This window comes from Brienomyrus brachyistius, chromosome 17 (assembly GCF_023856365.1).
Source record: "Brienomyrus brachyistius isolate T26 chromosome 17, BBRACH_0.4, whole genome shotgun sequence".
NCBI classification, from domain to species: domain Eukaryota; kingdom Metazoa; phylum Chordata; class Actinopteri; order Osteoglossiformes; family Mormyridae; genus Brienomyrus; species Brienomyrus brachyistius.
In genome coordinates, this window is record NC_064549.1 from 10,478,804 (window position 1) to 10,505,199 (window position 26,396).

The following is a 26,396-nucleotide window of genomic DNA, read 5'->3' on the forward strand; positions in this document are numbered from 1 at the left end:
ACGAGTAGCAGGATATACGACACGGGTTTTTAATTTACTTATTGTTCACTTACTACATAGTATTGTTATGTAGTAACATAACAATACTTCCATGGCAGCCCTGTCGCTATGTAATTAATTTCAACAGTGCTGCTTCCCTCATCATTTTAATAGGTTTAAGTAACCCTTTCCAAGCTTACAGTTTAATGCAGGTGCCATCCCTATTTCCCAGTAACCAGTATGTATGAGCTTCCTTGATATCGCAACAACTACATTTCCCAGAATCCCCGTGGATTCCCCACCCCCGATCCAGCTGGTGTATTTGGATACAAAGTCAGCCGCAACCGATGACAGCTCGGTCCGCTGAATGGAACATTTTCGTGGGGAAGAAAATACTTTGATTTCGATTGGGAAATGGCCAACTGAGTGACCCCAAGGGACACAAACCTTGTAGAATAGCTCGCATTAAATCGAGGGATATGATGTTGTAGTACTGTAAAAACAAGGTGGACTCAGAGGGACACATTCACACGCCCATGCGACGAGGATTTCGGATGGAATATAGTACATACAATTAACTGCCGGTGTCACGATATAACCGATGGACCAAGTATTTTGTTTTTGAATATTCATAGCAGCGGAACCGGAGTTACTGGATTATAACTTGTGTTGCTTTCAGTGTCGTTATTATGCTTAATATTATTACAATGAAGATGGTGGATTGTTCTTCCACGGACTTCTCGATAGCCAAAGGAAACTCATCGCCGAAGAAGATTTAATCGTCCGTTTTCTTCGCGTCATGAATTTTGACTTCCCAAGATCAACACTGCGCTATTATAAACGCCAGACGTTGTTTTGCCACGGGGGAGCTCCGTTAGTTATGAGGATATGAGTGTCCAGGAAGGTATATGCTTGCATGCATGTGAATAGCTATGTGGATCGGAAGAGAAGGATAGGGTAGGTTGCTCTGTTCCACCAAAATGAATGGATGATGACTACCTTACCACTGCGAATAATGTTATCGAGCAGAAATGCAACAAAAATCGTTTTCTCGGTGTCAAAATGTAGAGCAATTTGCTGCATCTGTTCGCGATAATAATTTGAGCTTTATGGACGCAGCCGTGAACAGCCAGACTAGCAAAACATTTTAAACGAAAGGGACAGGTTATGGTTTCACCGTTTCATTGCCATTTATCTTGCGCTGTTTAAACGGGTAAACATACCCAGGATTAGGGTATTCATTCTGACTACTGTGTAATCTATCCGGTGGGACTCCGTGAACATTTTTATCAAAATGACTAAGTAATATATGACCGCCGAATAGTTATTATACGTTCATTCATAGAGGCCTAATGCCAAATGAACGGGCACCTAATTATTATGTGTCCTATGTAATTGCACTTTGTAAAATGGAAGAGTGATTTTCTTAACCACTATTTATGGGTATTAAACGGGCTTATGCGTAGCAGTGTGCGGGATTAACTCAAGGCAGCGACCAACAAGGGCAATAACGCTCGGCTTACACGTCTGAGGTTTTTTCCGTATAATATTTTTAACCATTAAGCGAAATTCCGTGCTTGGTTACTGATTGACTGTCAGCCTGTTATCCGGTTTAAGGAGTATAACTAAATTGAGAGTGTCGGGCTTATGTCGGCTACAGATAATGTAGTGTTCGCCAATGTGAACCGATCGTTTTGTACCTAGTTGTAACTAATTATTAAACAAATCGAGATGTATTTATTTCTTTAATTGAATAATATGTTATAAGGGTTTATTATAAACGGATTCAGTTTAATCTCTGGTTTGTCTTATACCTATAGCAATAGGTGCTGGTTTTATACATTCCGAGACATGGACGTGTCATTTCTTAGACCGTATTAATGGTGGTTAATAAACAATTTATCTATGAGACCAATCATGAAAGAAATCGTCTTACAATCGGAAGCGATCACCGTTTTTGTTTTCAACTCCGATTATGCAGCACCCCATATTCGAGACTGTTGTGATGCAATACAACGCAGCGGTGTCCGGAAAGACTAAAGATCACCGTAGCTGTCTCTGAAAAGCTATACGCTACAAAGGCCTGCCTTCTGCAGGCCTGCTGTCATATGAGATTAATCAGCTACAAGTATTCAAATCAAAGGCACCATTATCAAAGGCTGAACCTAAGTGCTCTAAAGAGTTTCTTTGGGAATATATATTAAGTACAGACAAGATGCTTAAATAACTTTAAGTGAGGTCTGTGGCCACCTGACATATGCTCTTGGAAGAGCAGGATGGGAAAGCGTGAACTTTCTCTGCACTGTTTTCTCGTGAGTCACAGATTTACAGTTAGCTCATCTCCTAAGAACCCCCCCCCCCCCCCCCTTCAGAAAATGCCAGCTATAATAAATTATAACATATCAAGGATGCGGCAGGGATAAATCTGACGATCCTAACTTTTTTTGACCATCCCAGTGCCATGGGACAGTAGCACAGCAGCTTTGTCGATTTCTCATCTCTCATGAAGAAAGGCTGAATGGGCCATACATGGATTTTCTGCCTGCGCTGAATCACAATCTGTGCCAGCTATTGAACCCACACCGGTAACCTGCAGGCCACCATGGACCCGTATGCGAGAATGAACGCCGGTGCCGCCCCCTTGCCTTGCACCAACTGTGGGTGCTGCCTGCAGGCCTCTTCCTCCGGTCCCCCGGTAGAAGGTCGGGCTCGTTGTGCCGGGCCGGCTGAGAATGGCAGCAGCTGGGATTCCTCCGCCGTGTCCTCGTCAGGCTCGCCTGACTCCCACCTCCACCACGAAGGCGGCCCCAACCCCTTCTGGACGGCAGTGTTTGACTACGAGGCGACCGCCGACGAGGAGCTCACGTTGCGGCGTGGAGATCTGCTGGAAGTACTCTCCAAAGATTCCAAGGTGTCTGGGGATGAGGGCTGGTGGACGGGTAAGATCCAGGACAAGGTGGGCATCTTCCCCAGTAACTACGTGACCCGGCGAGATTCCAGCTACCCCCAACTTTCGGGTAGTTTGGTGGCGGGTGGCGAGAGCCCCCTTGAGATAGACTTTGCGGAACTTCATCTGGAAGAAGTGATTGGCGCCGGTGGTTTTGGTAAAGTCTACAAGGGTATCTGGCGAGGCGAGGAGGTGGCGGTCAAGGCCGCTCGCCAGGACCCGGATGAAGACATCAGTGCTACGGCTGAGAGCGTGCGGCAGGAGGCTCGTCTCTTCTGGATGATACGACACCCCAACATTATCGCTCTACGCGGTGTCTGTCTGCGGGAGCCCAACCTGTGCCTGGTGATGGAGTACGCCAGAGGAGGTGCCCTCAACCGGGCGCTGGCTGGGAAGAAGGTGCCGCCACGGGTTCTGGTCAACTGGGCCGTGCAGATTGCCACAGGCATGGACTACCTGCACAACCAGGCGATAGTGCCCATCATCCACAGGGACCTCAAATCCAGCAATAGTGAGTAGTGTCTTTGGATACATTAACCGGAGCTCTTCAAATCAGGCCCTCGATTCCAAATCCAGGCCTTGTTGTTAATTCTCCTGGGCAGTCAGTTTAATAATTCCTGATTATGATTGGCTACAGAGGCTTCACACCTGGCTTACAGGTAAAGAAAGGTTGGAAAACCTCAGCCCTTGAGGATAGTGATTTGAATAGCTTTGTGTTAACCCTTCAGATTATGCATGCATATCTCGGGAGATCTGTCACTTAGTGCTGGATGAGAACCTTTATTGTACGTTTGTGTGTTGGCATGTGAAGGAATACGTTGATACCAGACCTTCAAATTGGTCTGCTGTGAGCACTTAGAGACATCCATCTCTTTGTGTTTCTCAAGGCTTTAAAAAACTAATCATGATCCTTAAAGATTTGAAAGCGACATGTCAGTTACCGTAGCCAAACCATTAGTATGACAAAAAGTAGACCCTTTAGTCTCTGCTGAGGTGTTGGTACAGGGCTGTCGAGTCACACGGCCGTTTTCCATCCTGTAAATATCAACTCCGCGACTCGGGATCGTTACACGCTGAAGCACCAGAGCTCGTGCAAGGAGGAGAATGTGAAAGAAAAAGAAAATGGCAGCCCTGGGGAGTCTAAAGTTACACCCTAGCTTATTGTCCAGGTGTGTGGGTCTCATGTATCCTTTTCAAAATGTAGCCCTGCTCAGCACAGAGCCAGGACTCCCGGCCGTGTGCACCACCCTCCCACAGTCCTGTCCCAGTTACCGCCACCCCCACCAACACCACCTTCCCAAAACCTCTGGGAAACGTGCCAAGCGCTGTGTCATCTATCGCTCTCACCCTTCCCTTCACCCCCAGGGAATCATTGACTTACATGGTGACAGGAACCAGCGGCTTATCACACTATTACCTGTGATAGAACACATGAGGGCACATATGTTCTGCCGCAGAGGTTAAGTGCATTGGAATTTGCGGTTGTTCTGTGTCATTAAATCATTAGCCAGACTCCATCTAGCATCTAAGTGGTTTAATGCACATGGCTGTCAGGTCTATAGAGTCTTGGTTATACGGAAATGTGCTCAGATTGACTTTTTTAATTGTTATTGGCATATATTTAGCAAAGCTTCATCTAGAGTAGCATGCTGCATAAATATAAATATTACACACTGTAATCTTGCCAATATGATGTATTATGAGGACATCTCCCCTATTGGGGTGTGACTGTAGTGTGGAGGGGCTATGATGGTTTTCGTAACGCCTAACGTCTTTGTGCCTACTCAGACCAGGTGTGTTTCAATGGCTTGGGGACAGCCCCTATCCACCGAACTGAAAGGAGTGTCGTGGTGACCCAGTTGCTGGTGACACACTCATCAGTTGCACTGGTCAACAAAATGCAGCTTGGGGCCCGGGGCGGTACTCCAGAAAGTGCCAGGGAGGTGTACGTTTTCAAGGCCATTAATTATTTTCATCTGGCATCGGACAGGACACCAATAAAGGCTTGGTTAACATGCAGTCAGCTTTGTTTGGGCCTGAAATGAACGTGTGTTTTGAAATGCAAACGAGGCTTTTGCCTTGTCTGCTAACCAGCTTGTGGGTAAATAGGTCAGGGTGGAAAATCAAAGAGTGCTTAGCTGGACACTAAGCGGGTATGTTCCTTTAAAAAAACAGAGGTTCCCTTGGTTTTGATAAACTCTCAGCACTTGGCTTCGTTCCATAGACCAGAAGAGATCTGGAACACAATCTGGATGGTGAGCCTGACTTCAAAGATATCCAATCCCCTTCTCTATCCCTCTTTGAAATATTTTGAATAATTTTGAATGTCATCTGAGTTTTGAGTCGCTTTGTGTCGTTTTTTTGCTCCTGTAATTTGACGTCGCGCAGCGCTGCGGTTTTAATGAGCTCTGGCAACAGCTCAGCGCCTCAGATGAAGCACTGGCATGTTAGCTGAACGCCGAGATGCTGAGGGCAGTGCTGTGTAAACAGGATCACGCCTGACTTTGACAGAAATGCCCGTGACGTGTGACTAAACATTCCACGTTTGGAACTCTGTAAGCAGAGAGGAGACAGCTCTAAGAAAAGAAGCTTGAAGCTGGAGATGGTTGGCGTCTTCATGTTGTAGGAGTTATGGGACCCAATCCCAGGGCAAGATCTGGCGAGACAATCGCCAGCATCAGGTTCAGACAGAGGAAAACTGTAGCCCAGCCGAGAGTGCTGCAGGGCAGCAACAATGACCCCTCTATCACACGCTGAAGCCAGGGACGGCCTGACAACGACAAGGGTCACTAGGGGAGCCTGGGGAAGGCCACAGAGGGAGGTGTGTTACGTACTGTAGACCTTGAACCGTGGGATGAAAAAAATGAAGAGTAGGGGCTGAGTAAAGAGGGGATAAAAAAAGCCTGGTACAAGCTGGGGAGGGAGTGGACAATGGTTGGGGGAGGGGTTAGTTTACACAGGTTCGTACGGGGTTATTCGCACAGAGGGCAAAGTACAAAAAAGCGACAAAATCCCAGCGCCGTTCCGCTCCATGGGAACGTAAACGTGGAGCAGTTTTCTTTTGCCTTTTAGTTAAGTCCTTTTTCTGTTTTATTAATTATCAACTGGCGAAAAGAGATTAACTGGGACAGGTTGAAGTGTTACATCAAAAAACGGGGCCTGTGGTTTCCCAGCTCGCAGCGACACAGATTAATCGCCAGACGGCGGCTCTCGCCGTGTGTTTTTGGATTCGGACAGAGCTAAGCGATGATGGTAATGGGTGGGATCTGCTGAGACCCCAATCGCCAAACCAGGAGATGATGGGAGCCACGCTAACGTCATGGTAACGTTGAGGGTTTGCACTGGAAAACCCCTGAAGATCATGCCTGTGATGTCGACGCAGCCACCGTGCAGCCCCAGCGTCTGAGGTCTCCGTGGTGAAGCGTGGAGTGGCATGTGGGAGCCCTGGTGGGGCGGGGGAGGGACAGTTAGACACCCGGCACGGGTACCAGCGACCAGGGCCTTCTGCAAGAGGGGCATTGTTGGAAAACATCTGGGTACCGGCAGGCACGGGAGGTGGCCGTGGGCGATGGAGTTGCACGCCTCTGCTGGGGACCTTGCACTGGGTGTCCCTGGTCTCACAGAGTCAGCAGGAGGAGGGGGGAGGTGCTCCCAGCTGATGTCAGCCAGGAGGCCGAGCAGTGGTCAGCTGCCGGCAGTAAAGCCAGGTCACAGCGTCTGCACGGCATAGCGAATCAGGATCTTCCTCTAAACGGATCTCAGTGGCTCGGGAGACCCCTCAAGGCTGGACGGCGAGAGAAAGTGGGAAGCGATCCCATGGGATGCGCAGATTTTACTAGGCGAGCAGATATAGGCTGGCTGAGTGTGATTATTAAGCCTGGGAGGACACCCTAGACCTCAGTCCTGCAGGGGGGGGCAGGGCAGGATTGTAGCCAGCTGGCCAGGGAGCACATTGAGAACGTGTGCAGCTATGGAGCTGGGTTCTGCTGCACTTGCTGGTTTTGCTGTGAATTAAGCTGGGGTGGCTGCTTTTGGTCTGCGAGATCCTGTCTCACCCCCCCCCCCCCCCCCACCTGCCTAAACAATTGTGGTTTTACCCGAGGTGTGGCTGAGTGTGTTTTGCAGCAGTTGTGGGTTTGCTTTGTTCAGTCCCACTGGTCGAATCTTGAGGAGTTATGTGTGATTCCCCAGTATGAACGATAAAGCTTTTAGTTTGCATTTTCAGCAATAGCAACAGAAAACAGGTACGTTTAAAGATGAGACAAATGCAAGGTAGCAAGAATAGAATTCATGGTTTGGCACAAACCTCGATTTTGGGTTCAGTGCAGTTTTGATACAGAAGGATAAACATAATTTGCTTTGAAATCAGGGAACAAGGCAGGGAACAACCTTGGATGGGGTGCTAACCCATTGCAGGACATACACAAACCTACGGGCAATTTGGTAACTCCAGTTAACCTTGGTATGATTTTGGACTTGGGGGGGGGGGGGGGGGACTAGAACACCTGGAAGGAACCCCATGATGACACAGGGAGAACCCTCAAACACCACACATGGAACCCTGGACGCCTCTTGAACTGAGGTCCCAGAGGTGTGAGGCAATAGTGCTAACCACTGCAATACCATGGAACCCTCTATAGGAAAAATAAAAAATATTAAATTATGACAACCATAATGAACTGCAAGTTAGTCTGCCCACAGACAGATGCCCGTCAGAATCCCACGTTCTCTGTTACTGAGTATAGTCACCTGTACCGACAAACACCCCTATAGCCTTAATCCCAAAGGGAGACTAACTTGCAGAGGCTGTTTTTGCCTTGCTTCTGCTGTCCACACACTCGGGTGATGTTGTCTCAAGTGTTGGATGTGTTTCCAGCAACATGTCTGTATAACAGACCCAACAGACAGTCTTCGTCGTATCCACTACTCTCTCTCCAGTGTTGGTGTTATTTACTGGGAAAGCGAAATGTTCCCAAACTGCCGACTACGAGCCACTGACCGTAACCAGGTCACAGCCACAATCAGCATAGTGTTTTCCTTGTCGATCACCTACTTGTGAATTTAGGTTCCGCCCGTTTCCATAAATGTATTCCTTCATTTCATTGTGCGTAGCAAACCGAAAGCGATGCATTGAACAGCACACAGTGAATACATGTAACATCACAGGCCTGATATGCTCAGAAATATGCAGCTACTAAGACGTTCAGGCGATTCAGGTGAGATATGCACTTGTTTTAGAGACTTAATGTTATTGAGCAGATGCTTTGGCTGAGAAGTCTTTTCTTCATATAGCTCGAAGATAAAATAGTCGATAAAAGCTATAGTGACCACCTGAGCAGACCATCATCTCTTTATAGATAGATTATGATTATTACAATCATTGTGAGTGAAACACAGTATCCATGATAAGGAGAAGACGTCTTGGTGGTTATGGTGTGGTCTTCTGTGGACTTTCGGAGTGCTGGAGTAATTGATTCCCCTTCTCATATCTCCTAATTCTATTGCTGCCCACCCACCCCCCAAATCCTAGTCTGATTTCCTCCTTTTTCCGCCCTCCTCCGTCTCTGCTCCACTCTCCCTTCTTTTCCTCTTTGCTCATTCCCTCTATCCTCCTGAGTGCCAGTGCCTTTAGTAAGTGACAGCTGCATTCTGGGAAGCTGGATAGTGGGGTAGGGTGGGGAGGGGGTCACTTCAAAAGCAGGCCAGTGAGGAGGTTTTTTTCTCCGTGTGGTAATGAAGTGAAAATACAGGCCTACCACGTCTCCGGGGATTGTGGGATTGGGGGCGGGGGGGTGGTACATTAAGGAACAATAGCATGGCAGCCGGCTACCCAACAGCGCGGCTCAGACAGACAGACGCTGCAACCCCACAGCCTCCAGTGAGCCTGACACTTGACCCCTGTGTTTCTGCTGTGTGATTTTTATTTGAGACTAACGTCTCCCATTCTACAGTGTCACATTATGAATCATTCGTGCAAGAACATTGCCCCTCCTCCACCCCCCCCGCTGAAAAATGCATATGCTATCCTAGGCTACGCCCTCCTAACCCCCGTTGACCAGCAGATCTCACCCACAGCTCCTCCTAGCCATGCTAGCATAGGACTCCCAGAGAAGTGAATTTGACTGACTCTCACCAGTAGGTGGTGTCGCCATCGAGTGGTGTCTTGCGGCAGACTAGTGTCCCATCCAGGATGTTCTCGGCCCGCCCCTTTGCCTCCTGCGGTGGGTGCCTGGTCGCTTCATAACCATGACCCTGCAAGGTCAATCAATCAAACAACTCAACTCAAAGTGTTTTTATAGGCGACCGACACAAGCATTGGACCTGTGTACTGGTGACAAGTCACATGACAATAAAAGTGATTTGATTTTGTTATTATAAAAAAGTTCTAAACTGAAATTCTACATAATAAAAAGAAAAAAAAATAATAAAATAGTATTATTATTAATAAAAATTAAACAATAAAAGACTGAAACAACAAAAAAATTTTACTGGCATAAATACGGAAATCATGAGAAAATAAGACATTACATAAAAGCCAGATTAGATAGATGAGTTTTTAGTTTTTATTTTATTTTATTTTAAATGTCACTATTTTCAGGACCCTTTCCATCCTCAGGAAGGCTGTTCCACTGGATCGGAGCATAACGACTAAAAGTAGCATCACCAAATGTTGATATGGAGGATGTTTAACATGCATATTTCACTGGCTGACTTTTCCATCGACTTTCCACCAGAAATTGCAGGAAAATGCAGGCAGGGGGAGAGCGATTACCCGGCAGGGCGGGGGCTCTCCATTAAACAGAGCCCTTGTTATTGAAGCAGCGTGCTCAGAAGGCTCCTTCAGGATCACATTGGCCGTGTCACACTGGAATCGGATCTTGAAAAATGTTATAAACCTGTAAGGAGCCAGGGTGAGGGGGCTGCTTGGCAGAGGGTGGTAAACAAAGGAACAGTAGGAGGAGAGGGCGCAGTCTAGCTTAACCTGGGACTGGCAGCCATACCACACTTGAGGGCACCACAGTGTAACTGTAGAAAACAGCGGAGAACGGGAACATCACGGTTATTGTCTTAGGTAACGTTTTCATCCAGATCAGCTTCAGCCATTTTATCCACTGCTACATACGAACAGGTGTTTTTACTGGGGCAGTTTGGGTTAAGTAATTTATCTAAGGGTGCAAACCACCAGGTAGCTTCTGGGGCCTGAGCTGATGACCTAACAAGCCCACGTTCTTACCTAACGGCAGTCGGCGGTCAACGGCAGCTATGAAGCAGGTGTGTATTTGCAGCACCGATCTGGTAGCCCAGGCGCATCAGGCGACGGACGAACTGAGCATCTTTGAGACCATGTGGTTCCTGTAAAGGGGTAGCTGTGAAAACAGGTGTTAGCTGTTGTTGTTTAGCAACATGGGCTAATTAACCCCTTCTAGGATATTGCTGTGGCTTGTGTGGCGACATGACAACAACAGCTGAATTTTAGTTACATAACACTAGAGTCCACCCCCCCCCCCCCCCCCAGCATGCCAGTAACTGCCTCACCCGTCCAGAAAAAGGGTCTCCATAGTCTCATCCAATCACCTCTTTATCAACATGTACCATGTCACTGTACACGGCCTGCAAGGGCACCCACGCAAAGACTACCCCCCCAAGGCCCTGGCCCCTGCCTCTCCCTGACCCCTCCCCTTTCTCTTACGCACAAACACAGCCTTAGGGAGACCGCTGTCCCTCACCGTGACAGACGCAGTGAATTAGAAAACGAGGAGGCAGGAGGAGGGGGTTCTAGGAGCATGGCTAGGAGTGGGAGGGGGGACAATGGCTTATTATCATTGTCAGCAGCCTGCCCCTATTTTCATTTTCTCTGTTTTTTTTTGCCTCAGATGATACTTCAGCTTAACAAACAGAAACACAAACGCATGCACACAAACAGATATGCAGTTCTCCAGCATAGTGGGCTCCCCGTCTCAGATCACACGGGGCCTCTCGCTACCGCCAAGGCACTCTGAAGACAGTGCTGCGTAGTCCCCCGGTCTGGCGCCGTTCCACAGACCGGAGCTTGGCAGCGCTAAGGGCACGAGACCCCCCGCACGTGCTAATGCTAGCAGATAATGCTAACGGATAATGCTAACAGCTAATGCTAATGGATAATGCTAACAGCTAATGCTAATGGATAATGCTAACAGCTAATGAAAAACGGCGCAAGCAAACAGCAGGTTCTCCATGTTGGTTGTGAAGGGTGCCTGGCACAAGAACACAACCATCTTCATTAGCCTGAAAAAGGCTTATCTCACAGTATTACAGTTCTGCCATTGTATATGTGCCTTTCATGTAGTGTTTACATTTACATTTATATTTTTATTTTTTGAATTGGCTTCAGTATTCTGTCATGATAGATTCCAGTAAGGACAATAAGAAGAACCTTGAAATATGTTGAATAGCTAGTATCATAGGGTATACCCCTGTTGTTTCATTTCATTTATATTTCATTTAATAATATTTAAAAAGATTTTTTCAATAATAATAACATCACGGAACAAAGGTTAACCAAACAAACACTTTCTGTATTCGATGTGGCTTCTTGAACTACTTGCTGACAATCAGAGCATGCAAGCCATTTTGTGCTTTGCCATGATAATAGCTAAAAAATATTAATTCTGGTTGAGTATGTTATATCTTCGGAGACACACTCTTCGGGCCTGTGTATTGGTATTGGAAAACACCCATATGAGTAACCAAGTTAAATGCAGCAGCTGTACTAAGCACACCCGTGTAGGTAGGTTTGGTCGGGCTCTTGATCAAACAAAAGCCAGGCTGTGGACTCTCCACCTCTCTTTGCATAGGCCTGGAGATAAGGGCAAACACGCTCCCTCCCCTCAAACCAGTCAGCCCTGTTGACACTCAAAACATTTCCATAGCCTGTCCGCAAGCGGAAATGTAGGAGGAAGTATGAAATCCAGCTCGGAATCGCTCAGTAAGCCGGGACGTGTTGAAAATGACTTCAGGTCAGTGCGCTGTTAATAATTCTCTCAGATGACTGCAGCAAAACTCCCGAACTGTCACTGTAGCCGTACTTAGCATTCTCTCAGTCGGAGACGCATGAAAAAATGCAGCATATGAATATAACCTCATCCATGCTAAAACAAACACCTAAAACAAATTTTCTCCAGTTGTTTAGTGATGATACTTTATTTGACCATTGTACAAGTATGAATACAGGTACATAGGAATTCATTAGTGATCTCATATCCCATCTTACTCTCCTATGAGGCACATGAACACAGGTGACCTTGTATGCAAACTAATTTCCCTCCACTGGGTTACGAATCGTAATTGTCAATTGTCTCTTTGTGTGTCAAAAGAGCGGGATTTCTGTCTGAAAAGCAAAGCACAAATCAGTCTGGATGTGGTGGCACGGAAATTGTCAGTGGACATTTTTCAGTCAGTTTGAAGCGAATTAATATGTCTCATATAAAAAAAAAACCTGTGGCTGAATTATCCAACCCGAATGCTTATCCTGAGTCAGGGTCAAACGGGGGCATGTGGTCTATCCCAGTCTCTTGCTATATGGGATGCCTGTCTGTCATGGTGCAATATACTGTGGAAACACCCGTTAGCCTAATTACATGCTTTTGAACTGGAAGAAGTACCTTCAGTAAATGAGCAGCATGAGGTGAACCTGCAGACTCCACTTACAGAGATCAGGCTTTACCTACTGAACTTCCATGCCGTCCCCTGTATTGAACCCTCACTTTGAATTATTTCCATTGAGTCACCCCTACAGACTCTTCTGCCACAGAGATCTTCCACTCAGTGGCCCTGTGGCCGTACCCAGGAGTGCTCCGGAGGTCCATCACTGCCTCATATGAGATGCAGCCTCGTGTGAAACAGCGAGACGTCCAAACAACTTCACCTGAGTAATGAACAGAGAAATCGCTGGGTTATCTTATGTTAATCACGCACCCCACAGCAACTGAGATTACTGTACCGATAAGGCAGTATTTGTTAACCAGAGTTGCGTGTAATCCTCGTCTTACGATGCATCGCAGGCTTCCTAACGGGTAGCTTATTCAGTGGCTTGGTGGGATATTTCAGCACAAATCTTCAAGAAATCTGCACGTGCCACAAATTGGGTTTCGGTTTTGTGTGTCACGCTGGATCGGAAAACAAAAAGGACAGTCGGTTCCTGGCTACAGAGGTCTGCTTGTGTGCAGCAGTGAACATCTCTCTTACACCACGTTCACCTTTATGTTATGTTTACCATGTCGTAATGGATCCTCCTCAGGGGCGGGGCCACAGAGGCACTGTCCCCAGCTGAAAAGTTACTGGCCCCTGATTGGCCTCCTCCCCTGTCACTTACTGAACCAAAACATAGTCATTGGCCCCTCTGTATGAATTATGGTTCCTCTTATGCTCCCTACCAAAAAAAAAATCCTAGAATCGCCCCTGAACTTTTCTCCAAAAGACCGGGTCCAACTCAATCCACCCCCCGCGGCAAACCAAGCCTTATAAAACAGGCTAGTGGTGCAAAATGCTAATATGAATACATCTGCTCAGACCTTTAGCTACTTAATTTCTGTTTGCTGTTAGGTTTATGTGATGCGGGTCTTTTTCCTAAAGATTTGAGGTATATGTTCATCTCAGGCTGGGTTATTTCAAGTAAAAGTTTTGCACAGATTCACCTGAAGAGGGCTGTAATATAACAGGGAACATCTGGATGACTGCCTGGTGTTTTGAGCTCAAATATGTGTTTTTTTTTTTTTTGCCGATACCTACCACAACTCTCTTGTCTCCTTTGCAGTTTTGATTCTGGAAAAAATGGAGAGGGATGACTTGTTTGGCAAGACCCTGAAGATCACAGACTTTGGACTGGCACGGGAGTGGCACTGCACCACCAAAATGAGTGCGGCGGGCACCTATGCCTGGATGGCCCCCGAGGTCATCAAGCTGTCCCTGTTCTCCAAGAGCAGTGATGTCTGGAGGTAGGAGACAGGGGTGGCACATAGATAATCGGCTTAGGTGGGGCAATGAAGGAAGAGGCAACCAGGAGACCATACAAGGCGTTTACTGTGGGCTAGCCTGAATAGCAGCTATGATCTCTCTTTCTCAGTTTTGGGGTGCTGTTATGGGAGCTGCTGACAGGAGAGGTTCCTTACCGGGAAATCGATGCCCTGGCAGTAGCCTATGGAGTAGCCATGAGTAAGCTAACCCTGCCCATCCCCTCCACCTGTCCAGAGCCATTCGCTCGCCTCCTGGAAGGTAAGAATGTTTGCTCTATGCACACTGACAATCGGCACGCACTTATTATCTCTATGTCATTCCAATATCCACAATAAATCTCCCAGTATCTGACTTTGTTGCCCCTAGTGGTGGGATGAATTATGTGTAACTGTCAGACTTGCTTTTTTGCCCATACCTGACAGATTTGTAGCTGACACTTTTTAGATAACAGTTACTGTCACTGCTTTGGTCCTGATTTGTATGTTTTTGCGTATTTTCTGTTGATTTTGTTACTTTTTTTCTTCTTTGCTCTTTGTTTCTTATTCTCTGTATTCAGGCCTGTTCATATGTTTCCGATTCTTAAAGGAGCATTAGCCAAGTTGGAGTTATAATCATTTACGTATATGTAGGACTGTTTGTGAAATGAACGCAGGGCATTTAAATGAATCTTAGATGGCTTGTATTGTTCGACACAAACACGCATTTCACACAGTTACACATTTTGCAAAAAATTTACTCAGGGAGAAATACAGATGGAATTAATGTCGATGTGAATAAAGATATTGTAAATAAATGTAGTTTTTTTTCTGTAAGAAGTGTGGGGTTTGTGGGGTTTATTTTAGCAAAATCTCTGTCATTTTGTACCATAAGAGATGTGTGAGAATAACTGGTTTTAGGAATTCCAGGAATGTCAGTTGCTATAAGATGCTTGGTTAAATGTAATTTTCTCAGCATCTCTTCCTCCTTTAACCCCATCATTTCTTCTCCTCTGCTCTTCTTCTCCCTGCGTCAGAGTGCTGGAGCCCTGTCCCTCACAGTCGCCCTTCCTTCAGCAGCATCTTGTCTCAGATGCAGGCCATCGAGCAGTTGGCCATGTTCCAGATGCCACTCGAGTCCTTCCACTCTCTACAAGAGGACTGGAGGCTGGAGATCCAGCAGATGTTCGATGAGCTGCGGGCCAAGGAGAAGGTTAGGGAAGAGATGGTGCAGCTGGAGGGGGTTGAAGGAATATCTACACTTGTACCGCGTGGGGGGGGGTGTCTTAACTGTGTCTGGAGAAGGTTTTTTTCACTGTGTGTTGCAGAAATCTTTTACCTGTAGCCCTTACATCATAGATGTAGAATGGAAAACATCCATGAAGAACTTCGAAGAAGTTCTCCTCACTTTTACGTTCAGTTTACCTGTGTCTCACGCTCATTTCATGTGCTAGTTGGAAGATCTTACTTCCCACAAGTTGGAATCACGAGTATGTCGTACTGAAATGCTTTGCTATCAGAGCAAAATGAAAAAGCAGTGGATGCAAAATTTCAGCTAACGTGAGCTGATGTGAAGTTGATATCTTTGCACTGTGCTACGGTCCATTTGCTTTGGATAGACAGATAAGTAGTGTTGTTCTGTACCAAGTAAGGTGTACACAGATTACAACGATAGTTTTGTTGCTAAAAAGAAGCAAATACGTACCATCCACAACTGAAAGTGTCCTTTTGTCTGCTATATTGAAAGGTTAAAGGTCGTTCCAAATTGGGAACTGAGGTATCAGGTTTTTTTTTTCAGAATTTGACACTTGTAAGTATGAGTTGAGGGGGCAAACATGTGCAACTTCCAAGTCGGCAACTTGTATTTATCATAATTCCGTGAAGGCAGCATCGGCCTCACGTCTCTGATCCACCGTCTTCTTCACTCTTTTCCGATCTCTAGGAGCTCCGGTCCTGGGAGGAGGCGCTGGCGCGAGCGGCTGAGGAGCAGCGCGAGCAGGAGGAGCTGCTCCGACGGCGCGAGCAGGAGCTGGCCGAGCGGGAGATCGACATCGTGGAGCGCGAGCTGAACATCATCATCCACCAGATGTACCAGGAGAAGCCGCGGGTCAAGAAGCGGAAGGGCCACTTCAAGAAGAGCCGCCTGCTGAAGATGGGCCGTGATGGCAACCGCATCAGTCTGCCCTCTGGTGACTGGAGGGGGAATTGCGTCTGCCAAGGTGTACATCCAGCCAATTAGGAGGTTATAAGTGCCTGAGTGCCTTTTTCCTTGTTTTTTTTTCCTTTTAGGATTTGAGCACAAAATCACAGTACAGGCCTCTCCCAGTGTAGACAAGAGGAAACCTCAAGGCTCTGAGAGCACCACCCCCCCAGCCAGTCCTGGAGTGATTCCCCGCCTAAGAGCCATACGCTGTGAGTGTGAGATCGGGGAGCGAGCCGTGGTGTGCAGGCAGTGGGACGGCAGCTCTAAATTACGGCTCTACTATGTTGGAGAAGCATGAAGCACCTTCCGATGAGCGTCATTAACACTGAAGCACAAAGAGATGCATAAAAATACGTAGACTAGGACAGAGATGCAGTACGTGTCACAGCCACGGTACACTGATGCCGTTAAATGAGAAGCGAAACTCGATGAAACCCAACCTGGCTCTGGGCCATTCAGGTTTAACCACCCGCATGGCTCAGCACCAAGGCAAAGATGAGCTCAACTGGCCGAAGGGGGGGGTGTCCGGTCAGCCTCCAGTGTTTTCGTTTCGTGTACGCAGAGGGTTTCGCCTGTGCCCGGTGTGTATAATAACACCGGCATGTGCCGCACAGTGACGCCCAGCGACGGGAGCAAGACCTGGGGCCGCAGCGCCGTGTGTAAGAAGGAGGACCTGACGGTCCACAAGAAGAAGGGCCGGACTTGGGGCCCAAGCTCCACCCACCAGAGGGAGCGGCCTGGCGGGGAGGACAGGTAGGTGGGGTGCCGCTCGCGGATACGCCGCCGTGTAAACAGGCTGCGTAAACTGCGCCACTGGCGAGCCCAGCGGTGTTTGGCTTGAGTTCCTGAGAGTGCAGCCTTCAGACGGGGATCAGCAAAACCTCCAGACGAAATGGCTCAAATGGAGGCATGCGCAAGTACTGCAGCGCAGCATGTAGTCCGCTGGAATGGTCTGGCCGACATATATTCCTTTACTTCAGTTTATTTTTATATAGCGTCTTTCACAACAGAGTCACCCCAAGGAGCTTTGCATGGGGAGCTGTATCATTTATAGAGAATAATTCAAAAACAGGCAAAAGCGAAGACAAAGAAATGAAAGAAAAGGTGCTTTCGCACTGCTGGGATTTTTTTCTGGAGCCAGAACCTTTTTCCAGAATTAGGGACTTTTGTCGCGTTCACACCACAGGAACTTGGGCCAGTTTTAGTTCCTCCGAGGCACTTCCAGAACCCTTTTTTACTACCTACTCCAGACTCGGTACTTTTTGTTGGAACATGAATTACTAGGGAGGCTCTTACAGTTAGAGCTTGCTGATTGGTCGGCACTTACAGCCAGAGCTTGCTGATTGGTCGACCACAAGCACCACCGCTAACTTGGAAGTGTCACAGAAGTGCGGAAAAAGAGATTTACTGGAGCATTTTTTTACTTGCGTCTCCATATTCTTGCATCGGAAAATTCGATCACTAACCAATATACTTTTGTCTAATATTACCAGACTGGCAATGAAACTTGCCAGCACTTATTAGCGGGATAATATTACATAATTTTTTTATTCTAAGGAAAACGAAAGATCAATCTAATGGCCAGATTTAATAAGAATCATGGGTCATGTAAATAAAATATAAATAAAAGGCCCTGATGATTAACAAACAACTAACGAAATGAGTTATTTATTCTCTATCATTTTGGCATGGCGGTGTAATTTTGTATGAAATTATGCGTGAAGTTTAATTTTTTGCGTCTCCCCTGCTTATTTAGCATAAAGGTCCCAGTTCCTGTTGTGCAGTGTGAAAGCAACACACAAAAGCGTTCAGGAACTACAAAAGCCAAGATAGGCCAGTGCCTTGTAAACCAGGACCGGGTTCTGGAACTTCGTGTGAAAGTACCTACTGACAGCCGGATGCCAATAGAGGAGAGGAACCAAAAAGTCCCAAATAGGGAGAAATAAAATCTGGGGGCGGGTTCCAAGGTCAGCTGGCTGCCCAACCCCCCCGAGCATTCAAACACTATAGAAAAAAAAGGTAGTGGGCTTGCTTGCTAAAAGCAAGGTGTAAATTGTCCACAGACTGCAGGAGTTCAAATCCCAGGACTGGCAGAGTGATTGTAACCTTGTGTCTTTGAGCAAGGCCCTTATATCTCCAGGAACTGTCTGACCCTGCATTCTCATTGGATAAAAGCATCTTCTTCTAAAATTAATTGAACCTGTAGGTCTGTTTTTCTTTCGGTGAAAGGGGGAAAAAGGGGTCATCGCCAGGGGGTGTGGCTTATGTTTCCTCATGCCCTGGACTACAAGGGACCTGAGGGTGACCCCCCCACCCCCAAATTTGGCAGAATGCACTGTGGGACCCCAAGGTGATATTTTGTCAATGGGCCCAAAATTCCCAGTTCCACCCCTGCATGGCCATGAACTTCAGGTATCGGTCTTCTCTTCTAATGCAGATCCAGGCAGCAGGAAAGGTCCCAAAGCCATAAAGAACCCTGTTAACGTTCTCTAAGCACCCCAGGGCACCCTGTGAACATCACCTCAAAAGGGGGGCCAACCATACACCCCCCCCCCAGCTAATCAATGCCATTTACCCGCTGATGTGGGTGGTTTGCGTGTAGTGACCAGCTGACAGCCCCCAAGAGGTTGGCCTTCGTCCCCTGAGTGCGGGTCACAGCCGAGGACTGTCATCCAATGAGTGCATCCTTTATTTCTGCAGACTGTCACTCTCGTTGCAGTTTATTATGACACATTATCAGTCCCTGCCCTTGGGGCCTCATGACATTAAACGCCATCGAGTATATATTTTTTTCTTGGCCAGTTTAGACTTTCCCTCCAAAACGTATCAATTAAGCTGAGAGTAAGCTGAGAATCCTGCTGCCTGCAGGCAGCACGATAAAAAGACATTTAAGCCTCTCCTCTGCTGCTCGTGCTGTTTCCGCATAGCAGTCTTGTGCCATGGCTCCATTTCACGTGCACAGAAGCACAAGTGGCCTGTTTTAACTTTTGTCCGACATAGATGGAGGACCCTGATTTGTATGCAGTCTTCTTCCCTGGGCTTTCAGCATCAACCCTACACCTAAACACAAGTCCTTGACTGAGAACATGAAAGTAACGATAGGAAGTGAAATCAGGAACTGATCTCTTATTTGATTTGTTCGGCATCTACAGAGATACACCTCTATGCTCATTTCTGCTTTTTCGCATCGCTGGGTGACTGTGATCTAAGCAGTGGCGGCTCGCGCTGGACCTTCTCTTTATCTTTCCTGCTGCAGGTTGAAGTCTCTGGGGGAGGGATGCAAGCAGTGGTCCTCCAGTGCCCCCAATCTGGGCAAGTCCCCGAAACATGTCCCCATGTGTGCCGCCTTCTCCAGCCTCAACGAGATGGGTAGGTTGGCACCTTTCTTCCCGGTCGGCCGCTGGTCCCCAGCCCCGTTACCAATGGGCCACTGTGTGTCTATTCTTTGTATTTCCATTGTTTCCACTAGTCTTTATTGTGAGTCTATGCAGTTAAACATTCTACATTACACATCAGAAACCCATCCACCCATCCACCCACCCATCCATCCATCCATCCATCCATCCATCCATCCATCTATCTATCTATCTATCAGATAGATAGATAGATAGATAATCTATCTATCTATCTATCAGATAGATAGATAGATAGATAATCTATCTATCTATCTATCTATCTATCTATCTATCTATCTATCTATCTATCTATCTATCTATCTATCTATCTATCTATCTATCTATCTATCTATCTATCTATCTATCTATCTATCTATCTATCTATCTATCTATCTATCAGTGATCAGCTTTCATTTATCTCCCTACATGCCTCCCTTGCAGAGGAGCATTGCGAGTCCCAGGACTCCTCCATGTCCCTGGAGGCCGACAGTAACGGGGGTGTGGAGGACGGCGGCCCCTCCTGGGTGGGGGTGGGCCCAACCGCATGGGGGGGGCCGGACCTGTCCCGCCGCTGCAGCCAGCGCAAGAAGAGCGACATGCTGCTGCTGGGCTGTGCGTCTGTGCTGGCCTCTGTGGCACTGGGGCACGATCTGCTGCAGCTGGGCAGGATGCAGGTACTGCGGGGGTTGCGAGGGAGGGGGTGCTCACCTCCCCATTGCCGCTTGGACAAAAACAAAGAACAGAGTTAGCAGTTATTTGTTCAGAGAAGCTCTTGTTAGCAGCGTATCAGAGTGAGCAGCTTGAAAGTGGCAGCGACGGGGGATCAAACGAAACGCAAACAAAAGAAGGGACAAACAAACTGTCGCTGTCAGCCGCTCTGGATCTTGCATCCATCTGCTAAAAATGTGCTCCCGGTCACTCTCTACGGCACGCCGTTACTTAGCTAAGCGGTTTAATTTGGACAATAACCATTTATAGTAGGTGTGCTGACCAAGCTGCTGAGCGTTTGATATTTTCTGCTTGGTGCGGTGTGTTTATGTCATTAAGGCTCCTAACCCTACTGGCCAATGACTTAGGCTCAGGGAGTTGGATGCCACCCTTGTCAAGTGCTGGGCTCCCTGAATCTGCCAGGGCAGTGTTTCCCAATCCAGTCCACAGTTAGTCCATGTTTTTGCTCCCTCCAAGCTCCCTGCCATGTAGTCCACATTTTTGCTCCCTACAAAAACGTGGGTCCCCAATTGGGAAACACTGTGCCAGGGTCTCCCTGCCCCTCCAGCGCCCCCGTCTGGCACATAAGATGCAGACAGGAAGTAGAGAGCGAATGGCTGTGATAAGCAGGTGGTGACGTGACATGACAGTGTCCCCCTTGCGGTTTTCAGGTGTCCCAGGACGAGCAGGACCTGCGTGAGGAGCAGCGCAGGAAGAAGGAGGGGCTGTTTCAGCGGGCGGGCCGCTTCCGCCGCAGCACGTCGCCGCCGAGCCGCTCGCTGTCGCACGGCCGGGCACATGACTCCATCCTACCCAGCTTGGACCCGTCGCCCTCCGTCACGCTGCTCTCGCTGTCCTCGCTGTCCGACTGCAACTCCACCAAGTCGCTGCTGCCCTCGGACCCCGACGATCCGCCACAGGCCACGCCCGTCAGACACTCGCCGCCCGTCCAGGCCCCCGCTCTCAACCCCCTTCTGGACCTGCGGGCGGAGAGCTTCAAGCGCGAGCCCAATCAGTCGCTGACGCCCACGCATGTGTCGGCCGCCATGGCTCACAGCCGCGGGCACAGCCGCGGGCACCGCCGCACCCCCTCCGACGGGGCCATCCGGCCGCGCACGCAAACGCTGGGCCACCGCCGCACCCCCTCAGATGGCAGCGCGCCACTGCCCCCTCTCACCTCCCCCACACAGAAGACAGGTGAATGCAACTCAAATGACCAACTGTCAGCAAGACAGATAATAATTAACAAAAAATTTTAAAACCATTTATAAGAAAAGAAGCCAGTAACCTCTTTGTCTTTGACCAAAGGTCTATTGTTTGGGGGGGAGGGGGGCTACTGAAGCTAAATTAAATACTGTGGGGCGGGGTACAAGTCCCTCCTGGTTTTTATTTCCCTGTACAGGGGCGTGTACATGAGGACTGCCCCCCCTGAATGCTGATTGGCCCTCCTCTCCGGTCACTTACCAATGCAAAACATATCATTGCCTGAAGATAAAGTTGGGCCTCTTTATGAATCAGGCCCCTAGTTTTGCCCCCCACCTTAAAAAACAGACTAGTATCACCCCTTGATAGTATATCATGGGTACTTGCTTTAAACATTTATTGTTATTTTTATTAATTCCTCTGGAAATAATTATCAGCTCTTAACTCTTGCACTGCATCATTATCCTAGGAGAGATTTAAATACATCATTCCTGTAACTGGGGGTCTCCTTCTCCCCCAGCCTCTCAGGAAACCCTGGAAATACCTCGGCTGCCCGATCCCTCCACTCTGTTTCCCGTGGCTCCCCGCCGCAAGGCTCCACCCCCCCTGACGCTGGACCCCGAGGACACAGGCGCCCCTGAGAGGCCCAAGACGCTGGAGTTTGCGGCACGACCACGCCCCACGCCAGCACGCCCCCGCATGGACCCCTGGAAGCTGCCGTCACTGTCCCGTACGCTGAGCTCCTCGCCGGGCAGCAGCTGCGACAGCCCACTGGGTTCAGGGGACAGCGGCGTGGGCGGAGCCAGGCCGTCCCTGCTGGACATGGACATGGAGGGACAGAGCCAGGACAGCACTGTGCCGCTGTGTGGGCAGCAGGCGGGCACCACCCTGTGCGGGCAGCACTTCTCCTAGCGCACCAGCATCCTCACTCTCACCCCACCCGCCACCACCCCAAGCACTACATAAGGTTGGGGGGGGGTGTCAGGGGGATTGGGGCTGCATGCCAGTCCTTTACAGCAGTGTTTCCTAACCTGGTCCTCATGGACCCCAAAGACGGTCCATGTTTTTGCTCCCTCACCTCTCTTTTCCACACAGTCTACATTTTTGCTCCCTCCCAGCAAAAAATGTGTACTGTCTGGCGATTCCCAAGGACCAGCTTGGGAAACTTTGCTTCGCACGCACGCATACTATGAGCAATTCACCTAAATGCATGTCTTTGGAATTCTAGAAATTCTAAAAAAAACTAGAATAGCCAGAGAGCATCACATCACAGGAAGAACATTCAACCACCGCTCCACTGAGCCAGCAAGCCACAACATATCACCCCAAACTACCCCATTTTACTTTCTATTCTAGATACTTTCCAAATGGGTGTCTGTGTGTGCGATCCAGCAGCCATTCATAAAAGTCCGAGCCATCGTGCTACTGTAGCCTGTACTCAGCAGATGTAGTGTGCAGAAGAGTTCTGTGTCACCACATCAACATGACACAGTTCTTGTGCAGTGGAAATGGCTTCAAATGTAAGGTGGGATTAGAACCTCATCCGTGGCCCTGACTCTGCAGCTGGACTGAGCTTTTCAGTCTTGGCAATGCAGATTAGGTGAGGAGGAAGGTCCCACTACAGCGCAATACGGGGAGGGTGAGGAGAAGCAAACAGAGGACAAAAATAGGGAGTATCCCTCAGAGCAGGTCGTCGCTACGGGCGGCAAACAGCTCTCACTCGTTCAGCTCGCACTACCTGTTCTGCACTGCAAATCAGGCATTCCTGTTGGACGACAAAGCCAGGCCGGGCTTTTCCCTTTGATCTCTGGACTCAATCAGTCAGTGAAAAGTAAACAAACATACAGTGGGAAGAGATAAAGAGATGGACGAACAAAACAAAAGAAACGAACGTGCCCGCTTTTGTCTTGTAGTACTGCAAACACAGATGTGAAGGATGCCGTGAGCTTTTCCCGCTGTCCGCACAGAAGTGTGCGTCTCGTACCTCACGCCATCGGCAGAGCAAAGAAACTATTTATTATGTGCCAGTAGCTGTGTTGTTGAACTGGCATTTTTTTGTTGTCTTTCCAGTTTTTTTTTTGTTTGTTTGTTTGTTTTTTAAAGACACATTACAGTGTAGCAGACATACAATGTACAGAATCTCTTTGAAGTGTTTATGTTTTTTGTTATTTTTCAGAACTCTGTTGTTATTATTTGGACACGGTGATTTTAGGTAGCTGAATCAAATTGATTACATTTCCCCCTGACTGAGAACATTCAGAATATTTATTATAATTATTGTTATTACTAAAAGGATTTAATTAATTATTGTTCTCATGAACCTTTCCCCAGGGATTTTCTGTATATATTTGTCTGTATATATATGTAAATATATATAAAGCAGAACAACAAACAAACCAAGCTTCTACCTTTGTTGGACAATTGACAGATGTTCCGTTATGAAGCGCGTGGATCCACACCTCTGGAGTTTGAGGCTAAATGATGTCATTGAGTGCAGCTGTCTGATCATAAATGAATGATTAGCCTACTTGTCAAGGTGTGAATAAATGACCATTGACCACTGATGTATGCTGTGTTGCTGAAATGACTTGCGTGCGTTTTGCTGAATATAGTGACTTGGAGATTTACCCTTTTCTACAGCTGGGTGTTCTGTTGTAACAGCTTGGGTCAGGAACGTTTCAGGAGTACACAGACTACAGGTAATACCCTCCACTTTCCTATGCTTCCAATGTCTTTTTTTTACCGTTTGATGTGAATGCATTTTCATTTCTGAACGCAAGTCAGAACACTTCCTCTTCAGCGGCAAATACATAAGTCGTCCACTAGATGCCGCCAGACCTTAAAAGTATAATTGCCAGTCATGTGATTACGAAATACTGAGAAAATGTTGTACGGTTGCAGTATTACATTGTCTTCATATGTTTCCGAAGGTAAATACATTCTGCATTAGTTGCATGTGCTGCAACAGATTTTCAAGATTTAGCTCATAATTGAAGTTGACATTGATGTAAATGGGCAGGATGGATTTGTACGGTATGTATGCGCGTAAACCTTAGCCCTGTTTCACTTGCGGGGCTGTTTTGTATGAGTTTTCTACACTTTATCCTGTTGAATGTGTGACAGTGGCAACAGCCATGACAGAAGCCATGCCACCGAGGACTGATAAGTGTGTGTGGCTGATCTGTAACCCACAAAATGCAGAGATTTAAAGTAAAGACATGGAGGAAGTCACACACGCACTCACGGATTCACTCGGCTCATGCACATACACCAAAAAATGAGCAAATCGCACACATGCGACGTTGTTCATAGCTGCGAACACACCGCCTCGCACGGGCAGTCGCACGGGCACACGTACACTCACCACTCTGTCTGGTGGCTCAGCCTCCACTCGAACGCTCGTCCAGACGCCAGCTAGTTACCTAGCAACACCATTTCACTTCCATGGCAATGCTATTAAAAGCCATGACAAAGAGCCGGAAAGCAACGGAGGGGGGAAGAGAACGAGAGGTGAGGGCACTAAAAATGCAGACAAAGGACACGTTCGTCAAAATGTGTTTAACGCTGGAGAAGTGGGTGGAAAATGACTGAGTGCACCTTCAGCGTGCAACACATTCGAGGCACAGAAGAACACACTAGTCATCGTCTTTTACTCTTGCTTGAGGTAGAATTTCGGTCTACCGGCACTTAGATCACGCCTTTGCATGGGGCCACAAACAGTCACTGTACTGGGGGGTTGAGGGCCCTGAAGTGGCCCCAGAAAAAGCAAACCCATGCGTTCACCCAGACACACCAAACATGGTGGCCTGACCTTTGTGTTTTCTTGTTGGTCGACAGAAGGAGCTGTAATCAGTGTATTGTACTATTACCCATAATGCTCCAGCTTATCTTAAATCCTCACTTTTTCTTTTTCCCTCAACCTCAATCTTCCCTCAGACAATTCTCAGCTTCTATACACACACTGATGCTCCCTCCCCCGTCACTCTCCCTGCCTCCTTCCCCAACAGGAAGCCGTTAAGCTGGGTAGTCAATAGTGACACACAGATTACTACCTTAGGAGAGGCAATTGAGGGAGAGTGGGGGTGGATGGGGGTTGAACGGGAAGGGGGCAATGGACTGGAAAATGACAGTACAGCAGAATTGGGAAAAGAAATTTGGGCCACGGAGACAAGGGCAGGTGCTGCTGCTCAGGTAACAGCAGGAAGCCGAGATGTTCCCAAAATTTTAACATGGAGATCCAGCAAGTGCTGATTTTTATCAACATGGGTGGAGGCAATAAGTGCTTCATATTTTGCTGGCAGATACTGCAGGTTAACGTGCCCAGAAGATCACCGCTTCCTTCTGGAGTGTGTGCGTGTTTTGTGCTTTGTTTGTTATCTCATTAAGAACAAAACCGAAGAGATTCATTTCCACAATATCGTTAACTCACAAATTAGTTTAGATTTTTTCAATCACCCATCTTCTGTAACTACTTGTCCTAGTCAGGGCTGCCCACAGCATATGGGCACAAGGCAGGGAACAACCCAGAATGGGGCTCCAACCCATCGCAGGGCACAAAGCAGGGCACAACCCAGGATGGGGCTCCAACCCATCGCAGGGCACAAAGCAGGGAACAACCCAGGACGGGGCTCCAACCCAACTCAGGGCACATACACACACCATTCACTCACACACCATTCACTCACACACCATTCACTCACACACCATTCACTCACTCCTGTGCACACTTTGGCAACTGCAATTAACCTCAGCATGGTTTTGTTTTGCAGGGGGAAACAAGAGTACCGAGAGGAAGCCCGACGATGACACAGAGAACCTCAGAACTCCACACACGGAACCATAGCAGAGACTGAAGCGTTGGTGCTGGAGACATGAGGTGACAGCGCTAAGCGCTGTGCCACCATGCCCCAATGCTTGTTGTCTGTTTTTTTTCCCATTAAAAAAAGAGGTTTTGGTGGTTTCTGTTAAATTACAGTACAATCAGTAAAGCTAAT

At 47.8% G+C, this 26,396-nt stretch overlaps 1 protein-coding gene across 1 annotated transcript; it reads left to right on the top strand.

Annotated features, from left to right (window-relative positions):
- The first annotated feature begins 296 nt into the window (after positions 1–296).
- On the top strand, positions 297–23,966 carry map3k10 (mitogen-activated protein kinase kinase kinase 10). Its single transcript, XM_048981758.1, has 11 exons — positions 297–3,437; positions 13,719–13,899; positions 14,028–14,176; positions 14,931–15,106; positions 15,836–16,082; positions 16,183–16,305; positions 16,711–16,849; positions 19,353–19,465; positions 19,933–20,165; positions 20,871–21,396; positions 21,923–23,966. The coding sequence occupies exons 1-11, from the start codon at positions 2,582–2,584 to the stop codon at positions 22,312–22,314; spliced, it is 3,135 nt and encodes a 1,044-aa protein (XP_048837715.1). The 5' UTR covers positions 297–2,581; the 3' UTR covers positions 22,315–23,966.
- Positions 23,967–26,396: the final 2,430 nt, after the last annotated feature.